This window comes from Haemaphysalis longicornis, unplaced genomic scaffold (genome assembly GCF_048455015.1).
Source record: "Haemaphysalis longicornis isolate Haplotype H1 unplaced genomic scaffold, Haemaphysalis longicornis Haplotype H1 scaffold_4, whole genome shotgun sequence".
Taxonomy (NCBI): Eukaryota; Metazoa; Arthropoda; class Arachnida; order Ixodida; family Ixodidae; genus Haemaphysalis; species Haemaphysalis longicornis.
Window position 1 is genome coordinate 224,351,101 of NW_027526361.1, and position 24,288 is coordinate 224,375,388.

The following is a 24,288-nucleotide window of genomic DNA, read 5'->3' on the forward strand; positions in this document are numbered from 1 at the left end:
CTATGGCTCTGAGATGATATAAAGATAATTTTTATTGCAAGGAAACGTAGTAACACCGAGATGAATATCTCAACAACTGGGCTGTGATTTAGCATTACATGTAAGCGTAACCATCGGCCAATTTTTTTTCAACGTCACATTATTCTGACAATAAAAAACTGTTTAGCGCTCCATCGAAACTTATTAAAACGATCAAAAAGCATCGACAAAATTTGTCTCGAAGCGCAGTTTCTGAGAAGCTTTGCTTTTTCACTGTACTTGCAGTTGGGACTTAATTTAAGGGAAAGAGAAGCCGGCGAGAATGTGGCGACGGTGATCCCGGGTCCCATGCCGCGTGAACCCCTACGGTTCCCAGGAGGTAACTACGGCACACTGGCTACGACGGCGTCACCCGGTCCGACGAAGCGGCGGCATTGGTGGACTGGCGGTTGGAGCCACTCTACGAAACCGAGCTTGCGAGTGGCGACCGCCACCAAAGTTGAGTCTGGCAACACTACCAGAAAGCGCAGTGAGAGAAGCCCGGAGTCTCCACCGAGAAGATCCAATCCGTCGCGGCCATGCCAGACGGGCAACTACTCAGCGCTGGACAGACAGCTCAGCGCACAAATGGATTGCAGCAAGGACCCGTGCGATGACTTCTACGAGTACGCTTGCGGCAACTACAGGGGCGCCTCGGTCCTGTCCATGGCAAGTCACACCATACTGAGCTGTTAAGACAAGTTTAGTTTAGCGGAATGCCATGAAACACACAACTAACAGCAACAAACAAGAGTTAGAGATAAGGGAATAAAGCGGCGGTTCTCATAATTGCTTAGCTTGGTCCGCTTCTACTGAAGCTTACTGTTTAAGAGTTCTGGGAGAAGCGTAAGCCACTCAACAAAAATGCTAGTAAAAAGGTAGTAACGGGCTGTATTTACTAGCTCCTTAGGAACCTTACTACCCTAAGCACGGTGCGCAGGTCCTGCCGTTAAGTATGGAACATGAATGGTATCGATACAAGTCTAGACCGTGCAATTAGTAACTGCTGCTTGTCTGATGCAAACATTCACTTATAGTGACAAAGTTCAATGGATTATTGAGCATAAAAATTACAGAACTTTTCCCACGCCAAATCACGATTAAAAAGTTTTTGCAAATCCGCATGCTAACTTATATGCTCACATTGAAATGCCTAATTCAAAATTATCGCTAAAACTCCCACCTCCCCTCGCTGAAACCCCTGTGTAGATGCGACGCATAGGGGGTCCACGTTGCAGCGTTGGACAGCGGAGGAACGGCGCTGAAACGATGGAGCGGAGCGGCGCAGGCACCGCATTTTATAGCGCGCATAACGTTGAGGGGACTGCGTAAGCCGGTCCCAGTCGATGACGACGTTGGCGTACTTGTAAAGCGGCGTGGACTCTAGGCGTTTGAGCCAAGCGTGGATGTTGCTTCGCCGGAGAACGGCACACCGGTTATATGCGCAGCGCGCCCGAAGGAGAGGAAACCGCGGAAGAGAGAGTACTGCACATGCTCCGGCCCCAGCGCGTCTGCCGCGGCTATGACGCAACACAATCCAACACAATCCACTTTAATTCAATCCAAATCCAAATCCAAGCCAAGCCAAGCCAAGCCAAGCCAAGCCAATCCAATCCAAGCCAATCCAATCGAATCCAATCCAATGCCCCTCGCGAGAGAGTGTTCGCTATCGGAGAGGAGAGGGGGTGAGCGGCGGAGAGAGCAGCTGGCGCGGCGAGGAGAATGGGGGAGGGGCGGACAACGCCGAGGACGACGACGACGCCAGAGGGACAAGGCGAGTGAATCAGATGCTCTGCATCTAAAAGATTTGATTTTCGCGACAAGCCCACTGACTCTATCAGAGGACGTTCCGCTGCTGGCTATAAAAGCAACAGGAACAGGTGCATTTCTAAGGTAACTAAGTTATACTTTCTCTCCTTGTGTATCCCGTTGGTTTTCTTGCTCAATTTATTTGTGGTCTAAGCCTGGTTCAGATTGTTGCCGCAACTATTGTAACATCTTTAAAGAATGACGCCACTTCACGTCTCAGCTAATGGAAGTGCGTGACACACCGTTTTTTACGTTCATAGATGACGATTTGGCCTTTAGGTCGGTAGTCTGAACATGGTCTAAGTGTGATATGTGCGCGTTGAATGTGTGCTGTCGAACTGCGCGCTCAGCCGGGGCACATTGCCATGCGTAGTTTTTTTTTTACTAGGTTATGCATGGCCAGACAGTAAATGCACTAAGTACCTAGTGTAAATTGTGACAAGTAATTGGTTAGTGATCTGTTAGTAAGTGCCACGATCTTTTCCTTTAAGACGGAGGCTTTTGCCTGCGTGCCATGTCCTAATAACCAATCGTCTCGATTGGACATGTCAGAATAGTGGGAAGGTACGTGCTAGCCGCAACGAACGAGCTGAAACTTGGGAACTGGCCGCTAGCCTCTGACGGCGGCTGTTATCATCACTGGTCATTTCCATCGTGTGGACATATGAGAGTTGTGGGTTTGCATGTTGACGTTCGTGCCAAATGGTAGTTGGTGAAATGGCCCTTAGATTCCGGCGGCAGCTGTCATCTTTATTGACCAATAACTTTGTGTAAGTGGGTTGCAGAATTGTTGGAAGTCGGTGAGTCGTCCATGAGCTTGAGGGCCGCTGGGGACAATTGCCAATACAGTTGCTTTGGAAGGTTACTAGTCATGTATTCAGTAACAATGTTAGGTTATCCGGATGGCGGGCTTAGGCACGTACAAACATCTTCAACCTCTCTTAACGTCAAGCTGCGAGTTACCTCAGAGCGTAACGTTAAGCCTAACGTCCGGCCACTGAATTCCCAATGAGGACGTCAGGCCATCGTCGCATACCCGCATTCGCAGTGTTCAACAAGACGCGTCGGTCAAATACGACGTTAGGCCGGTGCATTCATGCATTCGCAGCCGATGCAATGAAGATTGCGGGATGACACCTTATGTTTCTGCCGATTGGAATTTTTGCACCTTCCGTGTCCCGCCGAACAGCCTACGCAGGATTTTCGTAGAAGGCCACGTAAGACATTGAATTAAAAGAGTAGAGCACTCCACTTTCCCTCTCTTCAATCCCATTAGTCCTGAAACCTTATCAACGTACGAAAGAACAGGGCGGAAGAAGAATTTCACTTCTATTCTGTCGTCGTGATGGGAGGCCGCGTATAGTGCGGACTCAACCTTCGATCGCTGCTCATCCACCTTCACAAAGTGGACTGGCTGGTGAACTTTTCAGCTACGTGGCCTTGATAACACCTAAATTGCCGAGTATTCAAATCTTGAAACAATCGCCAGTTTTTCCAGCTCTCCGGTGGCTGATGTTATTTATTTTATTATTACAGCTCAGGCGCGTTCGCTGGGGCGAAACTTTCGGTGACACCCTTTCTGAACTTGACGGCTATAGGCACCCGTGACGCCTAATCTGACTACCAACTTGTTTTGGTGCTCCACAGTCTCAGGGGGCCCATGGGCTTGAGCTCGTCATGTTGACAGAGCTCGAACTAAATCTAAAAATTAATTTTCTACCAGACTATGATTTACGTGGCACAACGTATTCCAATACTCCCTGGAATAGTACAGTATGAAGTTTGGCTAATTGGGGTTGCATTTATGAGGCGAATAACTCCGCGTGCCAAACGGGACTATGAAAAAGTACAGGACGGCCGCAGTCCTGAAATTTATTACAACAGATCCGCACTTGTCCTGTCTTCACAGTCCCGTCCGGTACGCGCAGTTTTTCGTCCCCGGAATCAGTGCAGTATACATTTGAAGCACGAATGCTGTTGGTGCAGATGAACGCCGATGTGAGCGCTGCAGTGCTGTCGTTGTTGCGGACAGCTAGCGTGCCGGAACAGCACGAGTCGGCCATAGAGAAGGCAGTGGGCATGTGGAAGGCCTGCCTCGACGCCCCGAAGGAAGAGCGGGCTGCGGAAGAGATACTGGCGCTGAGGAAGTTTGCAGGCTCGGTCGAACTCGACCTTATGAGCTCGAGCGATTCCCGCCGAACCGTCGGCAGTCACGCCTTACAGCTGTCCTTGCAGTACGGCCTCCACGCCTTCATCGCGGCTGAATTCCGCAGCCTGATGCTCCAGAATCGAAAGCTGGTCCTGCAGGTGAGTAACTACTCTGCGCAGCGCGAAACCTGCTGTAGTCATTGTTTGATTGAGAAACAAAACATGTCCTACGAATAACTTTGTTCACCACCACCATCACAATCATCATCATGATTCTCCAATCTCAGGGTGAGGCCTCCCCCCAAAACTGGCGTAACCTTCTATCATATGCACTCGGAATCTAGAGCTTCGGTTTGACGACCAGAAATAATACAGCTACAAAGGTAAACCGACAATTGATACCCCATAAACGCATTAGTAGAAATTAAGAAGAAGAAATGGGCGTGGGCAGGGAATGTAATGGGAAAACAAGATAACCGTCGGTCATTAAGGGTAACAGAGTGGATCCCTAGAGAAGGCAAGCGTGGCAGAAGGCGGCAGAAAGTTAGATGGGCCGATGAGATCAAGAAGTTTGCGGGGATAAATTGGTCGCAGTTAGCACAGGACCGGGATAATTGGAGATCCATGGGAGAGGCCTTTGCCCTGCAGTGGGCGTAGACAGGCTGATGATGATGACGACAATGACGACGACGACGGCAGTGATGATGATGATGAAATGCATCGCTAATAGCTGAGTGCCGTATCTCCAGGCTACTTGCATACAAACAACTCCACTCGGCGTTTTAGCCTTGGGCGTAGTCAGATGGTTTCGAGGCTTCCGTAGGTGAGCCATTACGACTAAGCGAATGAACCCAACGCTCACCTAAAACGACATAATGCCGCAACGCAGTTTCCCTTGTAGTTTGCGACGTAGTGCCTCCCGAAGAGCTTCTCTTGTGTCAATGTAGAAGCGGCTGCCTGAGAAGGGCATTGCCCTCGGATGACCATCTGCTGGTGCCCGGCTGTTGAGTTCCCGGGCGACAGCATTAGCGCGCTCATTTCCAGGGATGCACTCATGCCCAGGTACCCACAGCATGCGACGTTCCCCCGACTGCGCTCAATAACCCGCTAGAAAACAGCTCTCTTGGGTTCCTTTTTCAACTTCACTACACCCTTCTAAACAAGCCGCATACGTTATTGTGGCGCAATTCCGATCGTTAGAAATCAAATATTAAGAAAATGTAACCCGGTGAATTAAAACTAGACGATGTTTCGTCCTCAGGGGAGGAATGGTTTAGGAACATTTTTCGGCAGGACGTAGTACACGGGTTATAGACTAAAACGAGCCGTGAAATAGCTGGATTTGTTGGGAGAGAGAGAGTGCGAGATAACTTTGATAAGAGGAGGTGCCCCAAGACCGGTACGCCGGGTACGGAGCAGAGGGCCAACTCCGCCCGATCCGTCAGCTGTCAGCCACGCATCCCACATGGCGGAGGTGACGTGAGGTATGGGCGGGAGAGCGGAATTCTGGGAGCAAGTGCAAAGTGTGTGATACTTGCCAAATATTCCCCGCACTGCGGACATTGTGGTGTACCCTCAACTTTTCAGAATTTGTGTATAATGTAAGAAGTGGGAAGCGACCGGGTCTGTATTTGTCGAAGTATAGCTGAGTGTCGTCGGGTTAGTGTGCGGTGTGGTGCCGGAAACAGCTGTCTGGAAAGGCGTGCCTCCCGAAGAGCTTATCTTGTGTCACTGTAGAAGCGGCTGCCTGAGAAGGGCATTGCCTTCGGAAGACCATCCGCTGGTGCCCGGCTGTTGAGTTCGTGGGCGACAGCATTAGCGCGCTCATTTCCAGCCCTGATGCACTCATGCCCAGGTACCCACTGCAGCCTGAATCGAGTCGAGCTACTCTGGGTTCCTTTTTCTATTATGTGTTCCGTAGTTGTGTTCAGCTGGTTGGGAATAAGCTAGCGACACGACGCTTGTGAGTCGCTGAAGATTATCGCACAGTCTTTCTGTGTGCAGCTTTCAATGGCTCTTGCTCTTGCTCTTGATTCAAGGTAGGCTGCTTTTTGCAGTTTCTTTTCTGTGGCTGCCGTGACAAGCTCCGATTCCCTATTGACAACTGTTATGACACCTGTTGTGTTGGATAAACTGGCGTCCGTGTGCAGTATTCCAGTATCCACAGCTGTTTTTTTCAATGATTTTCAGGAGGGCCTCTGAGCGCAGTGCTCTCCGGTCCTTGTGCCTTGTGGTGCTCATGTTTATTGGCAGGGGGCTATTTTAATCCTTGATCTGGTCTTGGAGTGAGCTGCGTCTTGCGCTGATATTCTTCTTCTCTCGCTTCATACCTGAGGCGTCTCGAAATTTGGATGCCCTTTTTGGAATCCCGGATTCGCTGAAGCTGGCTGATCTTGTCCGCAGTGATCAATTCGTCGAACATGTTCGGGGTGCCCGTATCTTCCAGCGCTTGCTTTGTCATGTAGGCAGGAACCCTAGCGCTACTTTGTGTGTTTTGCGTAGAATGATTTCTAGTGTTTTTAGTTCTGTTTTACTAGAATGTTAATACGGTAGATGGTACAATAATCTCGAATGGATCAGTTCCTGTTCGATTCGGAAGGCGTCCTCTCCTCTAAGACAGCCGTGTTTGTTGGTGATCCTAGCCAGCCTGTGGCTTGGTTGCACTGATTCAGGAGTTTGCCAGTTGTTAGGTTAGCCTTGCCGTTGTTCTGAATGGTCAGTCCCAGAACCTTAATGTTAGGTCTTGGGGCAACAAGCTTTCAGTGGTTCCTGAGCCTGATTTTTGTTGTGCTTGGGGACGACCAGGAGCTCTGATTTTTGCGATGAACAGGTCATTCCTTTTTTTTAAAGCAGAGCCATGGATTGCATGCGCTGCTTTTCGCAGTTGTTCTTCGATATATCCCGGTGAGCCTGTTTTCATCCATACTGTGTTGTCATCCGCGTATATCGCATGTTTCGTACCTTCTATAATATTGAGAATTTTGGGAAGATCCATCATCGCTATGTTGAATAGGAGTAGCGAAATTATCGAACCCTGAGGCGTGACTCTGTTTGCACAGCTTCTTTCTTGCGATTCGAGGGAGCCGAGTGTTAGTGTCATGCGCCGGGCTCTTATAAAACTCCTCACGTAATTGTACGTTTTTTATCCGCATCCCGTTGATTGTAAGTTGGCCAGGATTAGATCGTGCGATACCTTATCGAAAGCTTTCGACACGTCGATTGCAAGGATAGCTCGTAATTGGGCTGTGCTGGGCTTGGATATTATGTCCTTCTTGAGTTGAAGACAGTGTTGGGCTGAAATTCTGTTCCTATAGCCGATGAAAGTGGGGGGGGGGACCCTCCCGTATCTCCAAGAAATTTCTCCAGCCGTGTCAAAACTACTTTTTTCATGAGTTTTCTGATGCAGGAGGTCACAAAAATTTGCCGTGTGAGTTTTTCCAGGCCAAGCTTTTTGCCTTGTTTTGATATCAATATTACCTTGGCAGATTTCCATACTATCACCTCATCATCACTATCCCAAACCTGATTAATGAATGTTGCCATCTTTTGAAGGTACTCTTCAGAAAGATTTCGCAGGGGTTTATACGATACCCCGTCCGGTCCCGGCGTAGGGTTCCGCTTAATTTTCCCAAGAGCTGCTTTAATTTCTTCTATGGGGATGGTTTCTTTGAGATATTCGAGACTTTTTAAAGGTTTATCCTAGTGTTTGTACAATGAGTTGTCGGTTTTTGGGAGATCCCGATCCGCTAGCTCCTCAAGAGATTGTTCTGCGCTCCCCTTCTGCTTGGCGAGAAGACGCGTTATGTCTTTCGATTTCACGGTCTTGGATTGGTTGGGCTGTATGAGACGTCTGAGGAACGCCCAGGTACGTTTGGTGCTCAATGTGCCATTAAGACTCTCACACAGGCTGTACCAGTTGTTTCGTGTGAGAGTTTCCGCATACCCTTCGGCTTCCTTCGAGAGTTTAGCTATTTTTGCTTTGAGCTTCCTGTAGCGTTTCTGCTTCTTCCATCGTTTCTCCCTAGACCTCTTATTGCGTCCCATAAGTGGAACAAGTGCGCATCGTCATCTGGGTGTCTTTCATCAGTGTACACATTTGAGGTGTTTCTGTTCATTCGGTCCATGAATTTCTTGAGCCATGCATCCATATCCTCCGGTACTTCTCACTTGATTGTTTTCTGAATTCGTTCCAATTTGTGATACGGACTTGTCTGTGTTCTTTCCTAAGCCCGTGAATGTCTATTCCTGTCGCAGGCGCAGAATGGTCGCTGTTAAGCGTCTCTTTGTTGTTTGTCCATAGGCATGTCCGCCTCCCTTTATCAAGCGTAAGGTCCAAATTAGAATGCCGTTCTACAGAGTTTCCTTCTCTTGTATAGTCATTTACTTTGTTCATATGGTGTAGCCGGAGTTACAAACTTCCGTCTCCAGTTTGCCTCCTATTACAGACGTTCTAGAGTAACCCCATGCAGGTTGTGGTGCATTTAGATCTCCAGCGCTCATTTTTCTGTGGCATAGTCGAAGACTTTTTTTTAAAGATGGCCCCATATGCCCTCGGAAGGCTGTAAACGTCCGCTATCCGGAGGGTTCCCTGTCTTTTGTTTTGTGGCAGAATGCTGACAATAATCATCATTATGCACTTCCCCTCATAAAATGGTCGTTCCTGTGCTGTGAGGGCCTTGCTAATTAACGTGGCAATATCAACTTTTGTTTCCTTCGTTTACCCGGGGTGCGTATACGTCGCGTATCGTGAGTAGTAGTAGAAAACTTTATTATAAAGTCAGGCTATCTAGCTCTCAGAGGGTGGTGCCCTTAGTCCAGGGCCCCATTTGCTGCTGCGATCCGTCTTGCCCGGTCGATCAGTACGCGCTGGTCGTCCAAGGCTGAGCTGGAAAGAACGGCTTCCCACCCGGAGGGTGAGGGGCTGGGTATAGGCAATTGGGTTGGGGGTTTGGGGCATTCCCATGTGGAATGGTACAGGTTCGGGTGTCCTCCACAGGATGGGCATCTGTCGGGGTACATGGTAGGGTAGAATTTGTGCCGAAGCGAGAGGCTAGGAAACGTGTTAGTTTGTAGCTGGCGCCATGCAGCGGCTTCCTCACGGGTGAGTTGCGCGTGTGGCGGAGGAAGTGTCCTACGGGAGAGTCTGTAATGTTGTAGTATATGTGTGTATGTGAGTGGGATACTTTCTGTCTTGTCTGGTTTGGGTTGGTCTTCCGCTGGCGCCCGGAGAATGAGGCCTCGGGCTACCGCATGAACGCGTTCATTGCCAGGGAAACACGCATGCCCAGGTGTCCAGATTAGACGGACTGGTGGAATCAGTCGGTTTCGCTGCAGGATGTGATAGGCGGTCGGGGTGATACGTCCTTGCGCATAATTTCGGCATGCCTCTTGTGAGTCGGATATAATATTTATTGGGTTCCCTGAAGGGCGAGTGCTGACAGCGACTGCTACTCCACACTCTTCCGCTTCCGTGCTGTTCCCGGAGCGTATGGTGGCTGACGTTACCGTATCACCCCTCCAGTCGGCTACCGCTGCCACCTTGGAATTTATGGCTGGATAGTCTGCTGCATCCGTATAAAGGGTGTAGGGGTTACTGCCGTATATGCGATGCAAGGCCTTAGCCCGCGCGGCACGCCTGCCGGCATGATGTTCTGGATGCATATTTCTGGGTATGGGTGATACTGTTATTCTCGCTCTAACTTCCGGGGGTATTGGTTTGAGTTCGAGAGGGGCAAGTTCAGACGTCGACCACCCTAGTTGTCGGAGGACGTGTCTCCCTGTTGGGGTGCGTTTCAATCTTTCTAATTGACTGATTTTTTGTGCTTCGATTAATTCCATCGTGGTATTATGTAGGTCCAATCGTAATAACAGGTTCGTTTAGGCGTAGACAGGGATGCCTGTCGCCGCCTTTACGGCGGTTCGGATTAGGGTGTCCAGTTGCTTAGTCTCTGCCTGGGTAAGTGGGTGGTAAGGTACATGATAGGTTATGCGGCTTATGATCAGAGCCTGCACGATGCGTAGTACGTCCGCTTCCTTAAGGCCGTGGCGGCGGTTGGTTATCCTTCGGATCATGTGGATTATTTGATTAATTTGTTTTTTCAGTAGTCCCAAGGTGTACGTGGCCTTCGCGTTCGTTTGCACATGCAGCCCTAGCAACCGTAGCCTGCCTACTCTGTTAACTGGCTCGCCTTCGACAGTGACCGTAATGTCGGGTGGTGGGTCGGTTTTCCGGCGGCCTTTTCTGACTATGAGCAATTCTGATTTTTGTGGGCTGCAGGTTAGTCCCCCTGCCCTTGCATACCGTTGGGTGGCATTTGCTGCTTCCTGTAACGCGTCTTGTATTTCTCTATCAGAGCCGCTGGTGGCCCAAATGGTAATATCATCCGCGTACAGCGCGTGTCTGATTCCTGGAGTGGCATCTAGAAGGGGGGGCAGTCGGCTAATTGCTAAGTTAAACAGCATCGGAGAAAGAACTGACCCTTGTGGCGTGCCTTTTCCTGCTAGAGGGATGGTGTCTGAGCGAATGTTTCCCACCCCTGTTGTTGCTGTGCGATCTTTGAGGAATGCTCGTACATAGTTGTACGTTCTTCGGCCACACTTGGTTCCTGCGAGGTTGTCGAGTATAAGATCGTGGGCCACATTGTCGAAAGCGCCCTTAAGATCTAAAGCTAGTATGGCGTGAGATATGTGGAATTCCCATCGTTTCCTGCAAGAGGATGATGTCTGGTTTCCACTCTAGGGAAACAAAACACTGCGTGACGAGGCCCCTTTTCTTCCTGGAACCTCCGTAATTCCATTGCCAGATTAAGATGCTTTGATGCTTGGGTGCGGGCGAGGGTTGGTCATCCATGCTTTAGGCTGAGACACTGCGCAGTTCAATGGTCATCTCCTATAGAGCTTGCGCTATTGACTGCTTTTCATGGGTCACGGGCTTCGATATTTGCTTGGACGGCCCATCTATATAGCTGGTATAGTTTTCTAGTCTGCTCAGTCTTGCTTGCCATGCATCGAGAGTAGTCTGCATTGTGGTCACGAATTCCGAAAGTTTTGCAGTGGACCGCTCTAGGCTTCAAAGGGTGCCAAGTTTACGCTTGTGCTCCTCACTAGTTGCGTGTAGTGGTGAGGGTTACTGTGAGCTCATCCAGCCTGTCTACCAGATCATTAATTTTCTTCTACAGCAGTTCCTCATTTCTTATCCGTTTAGTAGTGGGTTCCACTTAATCATGGTGCTGTTCTTTGTGTGTGGTTTGGACGTCCATTTGTGCCTGTTTTCCATTAGCGGCAACGGTTTCGGCTATCGCTGGTTGGGAGGCTTGTCAAAGTAGAGCCTGTTTATATGCTTTTGTATGCCATATTAGCCTACTTTGCTCAGGTACACTTGAATGCGTTCATGTGAAATTGCTCAGCTGTCTGAATGAGCGTCAGGATGGGGGACCACCTGCACGTCGGAGCTTACGTCATCACTAGCGGCATACAATCACCAAGACGCGCCTCCCCACCCGAACATTTGCGTCGCGACGAGCACTCCCCACACCTGCTAATCCACTCCATCCTCCTCGCAACTTCCCCTCGCACTTCTTGGTCTAACGTTTTCCTCCTCTCCACTTTGCTTCGTCGATTTTGGAGCAACGCCCGGCACGTCTGAAACTCATGCCAAACAGCTCCGCTGTTAAAATGTTTACTTAATTTTTACTGTTCTCAGCTTGTTTTCAAGACAAACAGCCAGGTTTAATGTAGCCGCTCTAGCGTGAAGGTGAAGCGTGTTGCAAAAGCATCCTTCTGCCACATCTTTTGTCCTATGCTATTTCTGGCTACTTCATTATTTTTACTTATTCCTCCATTTGCGATACCGATTTCTCTGTTCAGACTCTATACATTGACATGTGTAGTTTGATATATTTTCCGCTAAAATCTTTGCTGAAGACAAAATGCTCTCGACACGGTGTGTAGTGGGGCTGAAGACCTCTGTCAGGTCGTCTGTGCCTTTAGTCCTAGTGTCCTCTCGCTTAGACAAGATAACGTTAAGAAGCCCCTCCACTTAACAACGGCGATGGTTGAAACGCGACGCTTGCTTGCAAGGGAAAATAAATGGCGAAGTGCTCAGAGTAAAACCGGCGACGAACCAAGTGCATACCGCTTCAGAGCCAAAGTCGAAGCGTCAGCGATCGAGTTGCAAACTGCTTGTGAGTCAAAGTCCAAATTCAGGCGACAGCAAACGAATATCTCACGAGAAAGTTTAGCGCACCACTCCTGCCGATCACGGCTGTAGACAATCATCGTCGTCCAAAGCCCAAACTGCCCAAGTCCGCTTCGACTGAGCCAAAGATGGACGCCAACACCGCTCAACGAACCCAAAGAAAATGCGCAGCGAGCCGAATGCGATGATGGCGCTATCCAATAGACGTGAGCTTTGTAACGCGAAATACTCAGGTTCGAGTGCGACAACAGGAGAGTGTTTTTCTTGTTTCATCATCATCATGAGCATCATGTGCCCTTCAATTGTGTAAAGTTGGCTTTCTTGCAATGCGTTTTGGTAACGACAGCGTCATCAGTAGGAGCAAGGAAGCTTCGCTTTTAAATAAAGTTTTTTTTTTCAAATCAAATGAAATCAGGTCATATCCTATTATTTGGACGCTGTAATGCCTACTGAACGCTTCGCAGGTTTCTGTGGCCGGAAGCGACAAGGTGTGGTTTGGAGAAAGAAAACGTATGGAGTACGGCGAAAGAGTGTCCTTTTACACAGCAGTGGTCACCCGCTACGCGCCCGACGCGCCTATCGAACAAGCCAGAGCTGCTGTCTCCCAGGTCAATGCTCTTGAAGACGAAGGTAACGTATACATACGGTGAAGCGAATAATGTGTTTGAGAGGACTCAGCAGGACCAGGACAAAACCATAACTTTATTGATAACGAATTCGGGTATACGAAGCAACAACACTCGACGAGAAATTGTTTTGCCTAAAGAAACCGCTAAAGAAAGGGTGCTTCACTCGTGATGTACGAAAGTATATGCTTTTATTCACACATATTTGCATTTGTTCCTGCTTAGGTTTGAGTTTTTACTCGTCCCTGATGCATTGATTTCCCAGCCCTTGGCAGTAGAGCGAATTTTGAATGTTGCGAACAACCTTGCTAAAGCGTTCGGTTGCGTGGTACAAAATTTCCTTTAAGTTCTTTAATAAACTCTTTTCTTTAATTCTTTTAACCAATTATTTCCTTTAGTCCACTTCTAGCGAAAGGGGCGCCTGCATGATGAGCCAGAGTGGCTGGCCTTGTTCGCTGATGTTTCCTGTAGAGCAAGTCTTCTAGTTCATTTTGTGCTTCAAAAGAGGAGTGGTTCGCTTCCCCGGGGGTTAAATTAGGCGTTTCTGCACTATAGTCATGGCTTCTAGCAGCCTCCGGCAGAGTTGAACGTCTGTAGCACCTAAACGGCCTCACTGAGTGGGAGGTTTCACCAGTAATACCATTCCTTATGCTGGAAAGCTTGCCATATGCAGTGGGTTGCTGATGCAAAATAAGCAGACTGTAAAATTTAGGAATGTCCTTTAAAGAATGGTAACATGCCTGCCATGTCGATTTCATCTCGTCCGCGTGATCAATGCTGACACCCAGAGCCTCGTGTTGGAAGAAGTTCATACATTTACGGATGCCAAAAACACTCTCGAACACTACTCAGTTGCCACGCTGAAAAGGGACACTGAAGTGAATTTGTCAAACTCCCGTTTTTGCTTGCACTGCGTAGACTGGTTCAAATGAACACACTTTTCGTCATTTATCCGGGCGATAAGGCGGTATTTATTTTGCGAAGTCTGAAAGAAGAAAAACTACCTTGCGCGGTTTACGGCGGCTGCACCAACTAACCGCAGTGACGTCAGGTAAAGGTGCTACGTGATTGGAAGATGTCCAAGATTAGCATTCCAACAAGTTTCGGTTTCGGTTCTGTGAAACAACATGCTTGACATCCGACCTTATCGTTGGATGGGCGTTCTCGATATCTCAATAACCACCATACCACGCTTCTGTCATGTTGTCGGCTGTAAAATGCCTCAGGTAAGCCTACCAGGACCGCTTCGAATCATAGCAATCACTAGTCGAGGCGTACACAGTGGATGAACGCCCTCCACGTCCCCGGAGACACTCAAATGCAATGCGCTCCCCCCTCCCCCCCCTTCTTTGGATCTTGCCTCACTCCTGCCTGTATCGCAAAAAGCGTGTTCGCACCAGGCCATGGGTGTGCTGATTCTGGCCTGTGCCCACTGCCCGCAAGCAGTCGGTGCTTGTGGCAACAGCACGCTAACGAGAACTCGCTAGCGCGTCAGTGTCAGTCTGCGTGCGTTCTGCGAACTCGCTCGTGAAGCAACGAACGAAACGACCGAAAAATGGTGAATTCAGTATAGAAAACATCGGCTGAAAACGAAGAAATCAACTTACAAAACAAAGTATGTGCCCTCCGGGATTGGAACTATCGACTTGTAAAATATCATACCTAGCGCGCCAGACCACACGGCCACGAGCCTTTTTTTTTTTCTTTATTATCTCGGCCACGAGCCAGCGCTACCGACGCTGGAAATGTAAGGTATATAATGTATAACCAGTCTACATTTTTATTTAGTTTTAGCATTTCAAGCAGCTTAGATGTCTCTTTGTTGTATAGCGCTCGTGAAGTAATCGTCCCCCAAACTTCCACAATATCTCACGTCTAGCAATTGCATTTCTTAGACGGAAAAGCGTTCGCAGATGTGTGGTCGTGCTGCTGACCACTGTGCTTGTTCACCCAGCGCAAAAAAGTGCTTCCTGCTCCCTAGTTTTACGCTGTACGGTGAAAGTTTCAGTTGCTTTTATTTTTAGTACCTATATTAACTTCGCTGCGCCTGTAATTGGCCTTACATTTTCCTACTAGCGTATCAGTCAGCGAAGCCGCATGTGCGCTTGTGCAACGCTTGCGTGGAGCGACCTGGACATGTAGCTTGATACAGTGTGCAAACTAACAAACAAAGAAAGGCACATTCTTCCACTCACAAATGTGTCATGGCTTAGTTTCAACTGAGCGAACGAATTGTGACGACCCGTCGGCGGCCGGCGGACTACTAGTTTAAACGCTGGGCCGACTGACTCTGTCTGAAGTCCGGGGAGCCGCGCAGTAGCGCAGTCAGGCCAAGTCCTTTTTTTTTTTTGTGACGTTCCACGAAAACACCACAGGAAATGGGCGAGGATGCAAAGGGGAGGACAGATTTTTCGAATTGATTGTTCTACAAAATAAATTCGCGTAAACGCATTCAGAGTGGTCGAAACATAGCCTAGGGACTCCGGACTACAATTTGCGCTAGTAATCCCGCAATGTTTACAAATCACTTCAATGTCCTTTTGACGTCTACATTGTTTATTTATATAAAAAAGAGATCACCACACGCTGCACAAGGCGGGTGGTCGTTAAGAGCGGTATACATTGTGCGCCGGTTAGTCTAGCAAATGTGCGCATGCTGAGGTGGTGTCCATGTTGCCGTGCTAGGGAAAACTTGACATGCACCTGAAATTCAGAAAAGCTAGAGCTATACAACTTTCTCACAAACTTCGCAGCAGGTTCGAACCCGGGAACACCGCATATGTATCGCGATTACAGGCAACGTTTGAACTTTGTGCGGTGCGTTGTAAACAAACAATACATTTAGGAAATCTCAATCACGATTGCTGGTTATACTATTGCGTTGTGCTAACTTCTTCCCTCAGTTAAGCCAGATTGAATTTTGTTTTCGGCACTCTTTTTGACGAATTAAGGACACTCCCTGTGTTTTCTAAAATACGGAAGCTGTGTATGTTTTTTTTACGGAGGCGTTATGGAGGCGTTACGGAGAATACGTAAACAGTTGACGTCTTCTTACGTAGGATTTTTTCGTAAAACATATGGAATTTTTTTACCGTGTAGTGCAGTCGCTTTACCAAGTGAGCCAACCACGAGGCTAGCCGTTTGAAGCTCGACAGCGAATCGATCAATAACTCGAAGTGAGGGAAGAATTTTGATCGACCAATTAAAGAAAGCCCCCAGTTGGAGCAAGTTTTCGCGAGGGGAAAAGCTTCTGAAAGGGAAAATTTTATTTGATATCTGGCGAGTTCCAAATTTTCCCTCGCGGAAACTTACTCGCCGATTGTATGTTTTTTTTTTTTTTGGCACATGCCAACATTGCGCCACAACCCGTTGTAACGACGTGAAGGGGGGGACGTAAACCGACTCCTAGGGTTTGATTTGCAGTGGTTTGGTGACCTGTTTCCGGAATGTATGTGGCAATTTTAGGTAACGAGATTACCGCACATTAAGCTGATAACTGGCGCGAAGAGATCGCTTTAGATCAACCACATCGTGTGTGGTCACTTGATTTTGGGGCTGCTGATTGTAGTTTTATTTGGGGGGGGGGGGGGGGGGGGGGACAGCCCAATGTAAGATTAAGTTAAAATTTTTATTCCGAAGGTTGTTTAAGTTAGTCTTGATAATTTTCGAAGCCAGGAAAATTTCAACTGCTCGTTCCTGTTCTGCTTTGACGCAAATTTTGCTCCCTAATCATGCGTTTTGAACAGGATGTAGAGAAACGGAGTGTGCAGCAATACTTTCGGGTGTTATAAAGCAAAACAAACATTAACCTTTGGTACGTTGGTGCTTTACTTTGGTACTTGCAGTTGAAGAGTTCTTGTCGGCCACTCCAGACAACACCAAGGGCACGGCGAAGTACGTTCTGGTTAAGGAAATCCCGAAGTCGTCAGATATGCGTACATACGGTGAGTGGTAGCCTCTAATTTCTTACAACCAGTCTATAACGTTGGCGGAGGCTTTAATGGTCACGGAAGTTAACCCATCACACACAAGCACACACAAGATTTGGTGGCTCCTGACTAGTTACAAAACCTTGTGAAGGAATCCCCTAGCAGGATTTCTCGAGAAATGGCACCGCTGTGTGGAAATGATGTATGCAGGAGACACCGCGACAGATTGTCAAATAACGCTAACTCATTTAATTAACACCATGCTGTCATTGCTTTCCGACATGCAGAAGCAGACAGCTAAAGTTGTTGTACAAGTACTGGGCATTGTGGAGCCCGTTGTTGCCGTTATTCTGTAACATTCGGTGATGTGGCTGTTACTCTGCAATGCTCACAGGCCGAAGATTAGTAAGCACTCCTTGCGGGCTCTGAATGCGAGAGAATTCATGTCCAATTAAATGCCTGAGACCCTTTGCTTCCGCCCTGCGTCCTCGTAGGGTTTCGTCCTCTTTCCGCTCGACAGAACTGGTTTCAGGATCTGCTGCCGCCTTTACGGTTTCGAATGGCTTTGGTCCGCCTCCGGCGCGCAACGCCCCTGGCTTACTTTATCTCTCTCTCTCTCTCTCTCTCTCTCTCTCTCTCTCTCTCTCTCTCTCTCTCTCTCTCTCTCTCTCTCTCTCTCTCTCTCTCTCTCTCTCTCTCTCTGCCATTTAAGGTGTCGGCTTCACGCCAGAGGGTTACAGGCCCCTATCTCCCCCATCCCCCAACCCCCAACAATCAATTTCTTCTTCCCCTGGTCGTTCCCTTTCACCACTGCCGTTGTTTATTGTGTTTACTTGAAAGGCCGTACTACTGATATTACTGCAACCAGTCATAAGGCACACTTGCATTCGACGCAGTGCGGGGGGAGGGAAGTATGGGGGAGAGATTAGAATCGAGTAGGAAAGAGTGTATAAGAGATGCACGTTCTTCAGCAAAAGTTATCATTTCCGACTTAAAGGAGCCATGAAGAGAAAATACAACTTCGTTTAATTTGAAATAACTAGGATTCAGTATCTCACTCAGCTCCATCACAGCCCCAAAAGGTGTTTTTTAACGAAAGAAAAAGCAAGAAGTATTTAAAACTTTCAAATTTTGCGCCACAGTGACGTGTTATGAGCAAGAATGACGTCATACGGGCCAACAATAAAACATAATTTTCAGTGCGTTAACTGCACGTTAGCACTCAAGTGATGCGGTCAAATGGAACTGGAGGCCCCATTACAGACGTACAGTCATGTGTCGTCGCGACAGGTCAGTTAGGCGGCCGCCAATCGCACAAACAAGGTTCCGCGACGTCATAGAAAAGTTGCGGGAAATTGGCTAGGGCGTCGCGACTGCTTCACACGTTTCCTTTAATACCTCCGTTATTTGTTCGAAGATTGCGATGATATTGGTATCATTGTTATCGGGACTAAGCGGTCTTTCGAATAAACCCAACTTGTATTTTGTCTTCATGGCTCCTTTAAGGCACGTCCTAGAGTTCGCCTCTCGACACCAAAGAGATGTGATGTGCGGACATAAAAACGGGTACACAAGTGGCCGACTACAGCTCCGCTGTAAAAATCAGCGGGGTATCACTAGAAGTCTACTTTTCTTTCTTGAAACCGGAACGTTACTTCAATCGTATGCTTACGGTTTTTTTTTAACCAGCGGTATAGCGTGAGTTCGCGTCATTTTTCAGACTTCCGGCAACCCGATCGACAGTCCCACCGCATGTGCAAATGGGAAATTAGCTTTCGCGTAATATTAACACGTCTTTAACGCGTTTACCATGAGTGAAACGGGGGACACAGTGTTACTTAGAAAGAAATCATCCAAACTGGCCAACCATCACGCTTAACCGCAGCCTCACAATCAAGAAAACACCCTTGCCGTTTCAGGCCTACCCTCCCGAAGGCCTAACACCATGCCGTTAGAAAATACTGATGTCATGTGGTTCAGTTCTTAAGTCTACAATTCTACTAGATAAGCCAGATAACGAGCAAATGCTGACAACGTAGCAAGCTAACTGAATGAAACTGTCTCGCCGGCAGAAATCTGCCGAACTTTGTTAAGGAGCTTACTAAACATAGAGATATTCACGATCCATGGTTCCAAAGGTGAAAAACTCTGGCAGCCGAACTACAACCCTGGAAGTTGTAATAAAATTGTGCCAACGCACATTTTGTGCTTTATTAGATAGAAGTTATTGGCGGACCATCCATGGCTGAAAAAAAAAAAAAAAAACGCAGGCACTCAATTGGCACTAATATATGTCATGGTACTAAGGTTTGTGTAAATATTTAGTTCGACCATTTTGTTACTTTTTCACGCTGTTGCAAAACCAGTCACATTTGCACACATTGGACGGCAATCTGAACATCACATACGTGAAGGTTGTGCTCTGTTGGTCCTTTTACTAAGAGATACGTCTAAAAAATACAGCAGCCTCTTCCCGCCATAGAGTGCCAGAAATTGACGAGGTCACGCAGGTGGTGCGGCCCGCCGCGGAGAGGGCTGTATCCCTTTGTCTATATAGGGTATAATTGGCGAGCATGGACGGTTAAGAACGGAAAAAGTACTAATCGGCGGTCATAACTTTCCGAACCACGCGAGTGTATAAGGAACGTCATGCTGTTCTAGAGCATACCATAAGACATTTGCTATGCATTCGCGATTTCTCCTGCTCAACTGTCCAATCTACGTAGGAAATCAGAACATTTCTGTAGAATGATGATGTCGAGCGTAAGATATGACTCAAGTTGGGTATGTCATGCAATGCAAGCATGATGTTCGGAATTTCGAGCTGCCAGCGATCAGATCACATTTTAAACAGCGGAGCTGTTGTAGGTCGACCCTTTTTGTCCGTCACCTGAATGTGGTGCCTCACACATGGGTAGGCGTGGGTTCCCACAACCGCCTGCGGCCTCGCAGAAACCGCTTCTGAGACTCACCGATAGAGGGTGCAGTGTGTCTCGCAGGGGCGGGTTCATCCACTCTCCCGGTAGGGTGGAGACGGAGCCTCCGCCGCTGACGTTTATCTAGCGATTCCTTTGCGCGAACTGTAGGATTTGTGCGGTGACGGCGCTGCCGTTCTTGGGCAAGCGCCCCTTTACGTTCGAGCTGACGCAAGAGAATCACAGCTCCGCGGCTTCAGCTGATTTCACCCTGGGTAGAACTGGGTTTATTTTTCTTTGAGTCAGTTGGTATGAACGTTGCTGTCTTTTGCCCTTTGTGCTTGGTTGGCTACGTGAATTGGTCACTAAAGTGCATTGCGGCGAAGCTGAATCACGGAATTGCCTTGGAGTGTGTTTTAAACAGAGTCGTCCAGGGCAACCTCTTTACGATCGCTTTCGTTTCGGTGCGCAGAGATGTGGAGTCAAGCGGTTGTTCAGTACACGGAGGGCCATTACAGCGGAGAGGACACGGCGTACGTGTGGCTGGACGCACGGCGTCTGTTGTCACTGCTGGAGACTCCGAACAGACGGCTCGCCTTCCGCCACCTGCTGGCGTGGAGCGTTTTGCGACAGCTGGTCGGTTTCGGCCGCAGCTCGCCGACATTCCAAGAACTCGGCCAGGCCGCTATTGAAGGCCTGTGCACCGACATGGTGGCGCGGGTCATGGAGCCGCCCCTCATGGCTCCCGTGCTCTTGAAAGGTGACTGCACGTCTCTCGCCTAAGGGTGCACATTCAGCGCTCTAGTTTGTCGCTTCTTCCGTCCTCGTCTCTGCGCAGTTTTTTGTTTCGTGTGAATAATGTGTACCCAACTAGCCCAACGTCAAACGAAGTAAATGTTTAAAGCCCCTCTTCATCTGAACTCGGTAGGCGCTGGTACGGAACAGAGAAGAGATTACAGGCTCTAGCAAATTGCAAAATGGGGGTCAAACATCGGAGCGCATGAAAGAATAGCACGACAACGAGCTCGAAATCATCTCTACCGAACAGGAGGAAACATAACGGTACCCTAGGCGGGATCCGTTTCGGGTTTATCGCTTATCGGTGGTTTATTTCGAGTCGAGAGCCGTTTTGAAGATGTGGCTGCCAATGTAAGGCACTCCATGGAGGTTTTCATGCAACGCGAACGCGAAAACAACCTCATTAGTTACGAGAAGACAAGTGTTCTCGCACAGAGTGGCCCGGAGTAGGCGACAAAAAAGCTCGTTACCACTGGCCGAGAAAGAACTGGACATTAACGCGTGCCACAAGCTACTGCATTATCGATGTACCTGTGCCTTGCACCAGATCGAAGCTTGTTCAGAGATGTTACTGAGGGCTGAACGCACGGGACTTCCCGTGATGGGGGAAGGACGCGCATACATGCGTTGCGCCGAAGTGAGTGCGGTTGCTACGTCGGTGTTAAGGGTTGCTAGGTGGTGGCGCTGGGAGAGATTGGCGCGGCACCCGCAGCGTGGGCGTAACTCCGCCCGGGTGCACGGTCGGCTGGCAAATTTTCAGATTATGTGCGTCGGTTTTCCAAACCACGAGTGGAGAGGCAGGGTTTGAAAGAAAGGTAGTAAAATACGAAACCCACTTCATAGCCTCACCTAGTGGGCGCACGGGCTGCTAAGTCACCGCGAGAAACGCTCGCGGAGCACGTTTCCCCTCGCGATAGCGCACAAGCCTTTCTAAGTTTTTTCCTTGCAGTCTCTAATGTCTGAGATTTACCGACATGCACTAGATTTTATGTCTGGCAGTCCAAGTAGCTAGAATGCTGGGTTGTCCGGCCGGACGCGGCTTCAGGAAGGGTAGTGTGCTTATATGGATCTGCGAATAGCCTATCCTGGCCGAAAACGTGATTGGTGTTAATATTTGGGGAAGACCGGCTGATCACAATAATAATAATAATAATCAATCAATCAATCAATCAATCAATCAACCTTTATTTTGGTGCCCAGGAACAACCCTAGGGTCTTGGTACTGGTACACCATATACAAGCATTCATAAAAACAAACTAAAATCACGACAACACAACACAGAAAACCATATATATGAAAGAAACAATAAGGTAAACATAGTTACAGAGATCCCAGAATGCAAAACAGCAAAAAAAAGGAAGCCTAGTGTTAATAATAATAATAATAATAATAATAATAATAATAATAATAATAATAATAATAATAATAATAATAATAATAATAATAATAATAATAATAGTAATAATAATAATCTTTGAACGTACCGCTCAGCGGTGAACGCAGGTGTCCTGGCCAAGGTGGAAGCCATGTTCTCCAATTTAAAGGCTGCCCTCGAGCAACAAGTACGTCACAACCCATCGTTCGACCCCGTCTGGGTGCAGCTGACGCTGGACAGGCTGCGCGACATGCAGCTGCGAAGCGGCTTCCCGCATCATATGCGCTCAGAAGAGGACATGAACCGGCACTACAGCGAGTTCCCCGAGTCCAGGAGAGGAAGTTCCTTTTGGGAGAACTGGCTGCAGGCGGCTCGAATCAGACTGCGAGCACTTGTCCTCTGCAACTCCTCAGACTTGCCCTTCGAAACCGCGGATGCGATGGCCTACTATGGGCCGGTGGTGAACACCGTGTTTCTTCCCGCGGGCATCATCCGCGGACCGCTCTTCTTTGGAGAGGCGCCGCCAGCGTTCAACTACGGCGCACTGGGAGGGGTGAGTGAACAGATCTTCGCCACGATGGACTACGAGTTTACATGTCTTAACACGCACTACTACGGGGTTAGATGTGCGAGGTTAGATGCCTGAACGAGTATATATGGCCTGGGACGGTAATGAACCCAGGCTTTCAAACAACGATACAGCACTCAACACAGTAGTCCACGACTACTTTCTGCGGAGTTTCAGGCATTCGGCCGGCTTAATATGGGTATTGTTGCATGCGTCGACACTAAAAAATATGTTAAGTGTCTGTTGAAATATCACCGCAGAAAAATAAATCAGATTGAACCCTTCCCCGCACATTCTCTTGATCGTACGTTTTTTCGAGACGCTTGGCGCGACGGTAATCCGGCCGAGCTGTTCGATCTTAACTGTGAAAACAGGACGCAAGCTATTTTTGACCATCGCATACCGAAGGGGAACTCTGCTACCTTTTCGGGGCATTGAGCAGCTTTACAAATGAACAAGAAATTCTCTTCCGCAGGCTTATTGGAGCGCAATATAACACGGCTACGCTGTGTGGTCACAAAAGCGCTGTACCCAAGTGCAATCTGGCTAAGTATTCGGAAGCTGCGATCAATGTCACCTGCAAGTTTACCGTCTGCCCCCTACAGTGGATTCGAAATGACGACGCCGCACGTCTAGGAAGCTGTGCAGGCGGGATGTTTTCGTGTGTCTTTTAGATATCTGAGGTGTAGAGGCTGTATAGGTGAACAGCAACTTAGAAAAACACTAGCTAGTCTCTTCTGAAAGATACATCTTTGACGATAAACTAATGCACGCGTTAATTTGCATCTGCCGCTGGTCGTCGCTTTCGGTGCATGCTACGATTGTGCCGATACTTTTCACCACTGCTCAGCACTTCCTCTGTATTCCCGTCGCCAGCGAAGGCGCGTACAGACTTCCATATGGGGAGGAAACGCGGGGAGACAGAAATCTTGTAGCACGGCTAGCGGGAAGAATGAATTCACCGCACCGTGGGGATGGAAACGCTATAGTTTAGAAAGATCCTGGAAAATCTATTTACTACCACTTTGACTCAGCCTATATTTGTCAAAGGTTGCTGGTGTCAAGGAGGATGAGGAACAAACGTTTATTTTACATATTTAGGGCAGATGGGCGGCCACCTTAGTCCAGGCAGCCGCGTGCTGTCGCTGCTGGATCAGGTTTTGCTGGTCCTGCAGGTCCGAGCTGGTCGGGGCGCATTCCCACTGCTCAGGAGTAGGCGAGGGGAGTGAGGAGGGGTGGTTTGGGCAGAAGAACACGAGGTGGGGGGTTGTGGCTAGGGTGTGGCAGTCAGGACAGTTGTAGGTGAAACGGCTGGGGGATTTATGAGACAGGTTGGTGCCATTGTAGAATGTATTTGTTTGGAGACGTCGCCAGATGCGGGATTCTTCGTTGGTGAGTGCAGGGTGTGGAGGAGGGTGTTCTCGGCGGGGGGCGGGGGGGGGGATTGTGCGCTGAGATATTGGAGTATGTGGCTGGTAGTTTCTATAGCGTGTCTGTCAGGGTGTCCAAGTCTCCCGGCCTTGTGGGGAACGCCCGGTAATGGAGTTCGCGCGAACCGCAGCGTGGGCTGCTTGTTCCCGGGGAGGGAGCCGTGACCTGGGGTCCAGACGATGGTTAGGCTAGGAGGGGATACTAGGGCTTGTAGAAGCTTGAGGGCAGGTAGAGGAATTCTTCCTAGGAGGTATCTTCGACAGGCTTGGTTCGAGTCGGTGGTAATTGTGAGGTGGTCGCACGTTGCTGTATGCACTGCTAGGGCTATTATCGTAGCTTCCGCCGCAGATGGCATAGGGGGTAGTAAGTGGCCGCAGTGTATAAGGTGCCGTTGGTGTCGGTGACCGCTAGGGTTGAGTGGGAAGGTTAATGAGCGATGTAGGTGTAGCAGGTGTCGTTGTCCGATGAGTACT

General features: G+C 48.6%; 1 protein-coding gene across 1 annotated transcript in view; it reads left to right on the top strand.

Moving 5' to 3' along the window:
• The first annotated feature begins 606 nt into the window (after window positions 1-606).
• Window positions 607-24,288, top strand: part of LOC144180241 (neprilysin-1-like) — a 32,901-nt gene continuing 9,219 nt past the window's right edge. Inside the window, exons 1-6 of the mRNA XM_077708620.1 lie at window positions 607-687; window positions 3,814-4,134; window positions 12,637-12,802; window positions 16,644-16,742; window positions 20,115-20,402; window positions 21,945-22,369. Coding sequence (XP_077564746.1) covers window positions 607-687; window positions 3,814-4,134; window positions 12,637-12,802; window positions 16,644-16,742; window positions 20,115-20,402; window positions 21,945-22,369 — 1,380 coding nt within the window. The remainder of the gene's footprint in view (window positions 688-3,813; window positions 4,135-12,636; window positions 12,803-16,643; window positions 16,743-20,114; window positions 20,403-21,944; window positions 22,370-24,288) is intronic.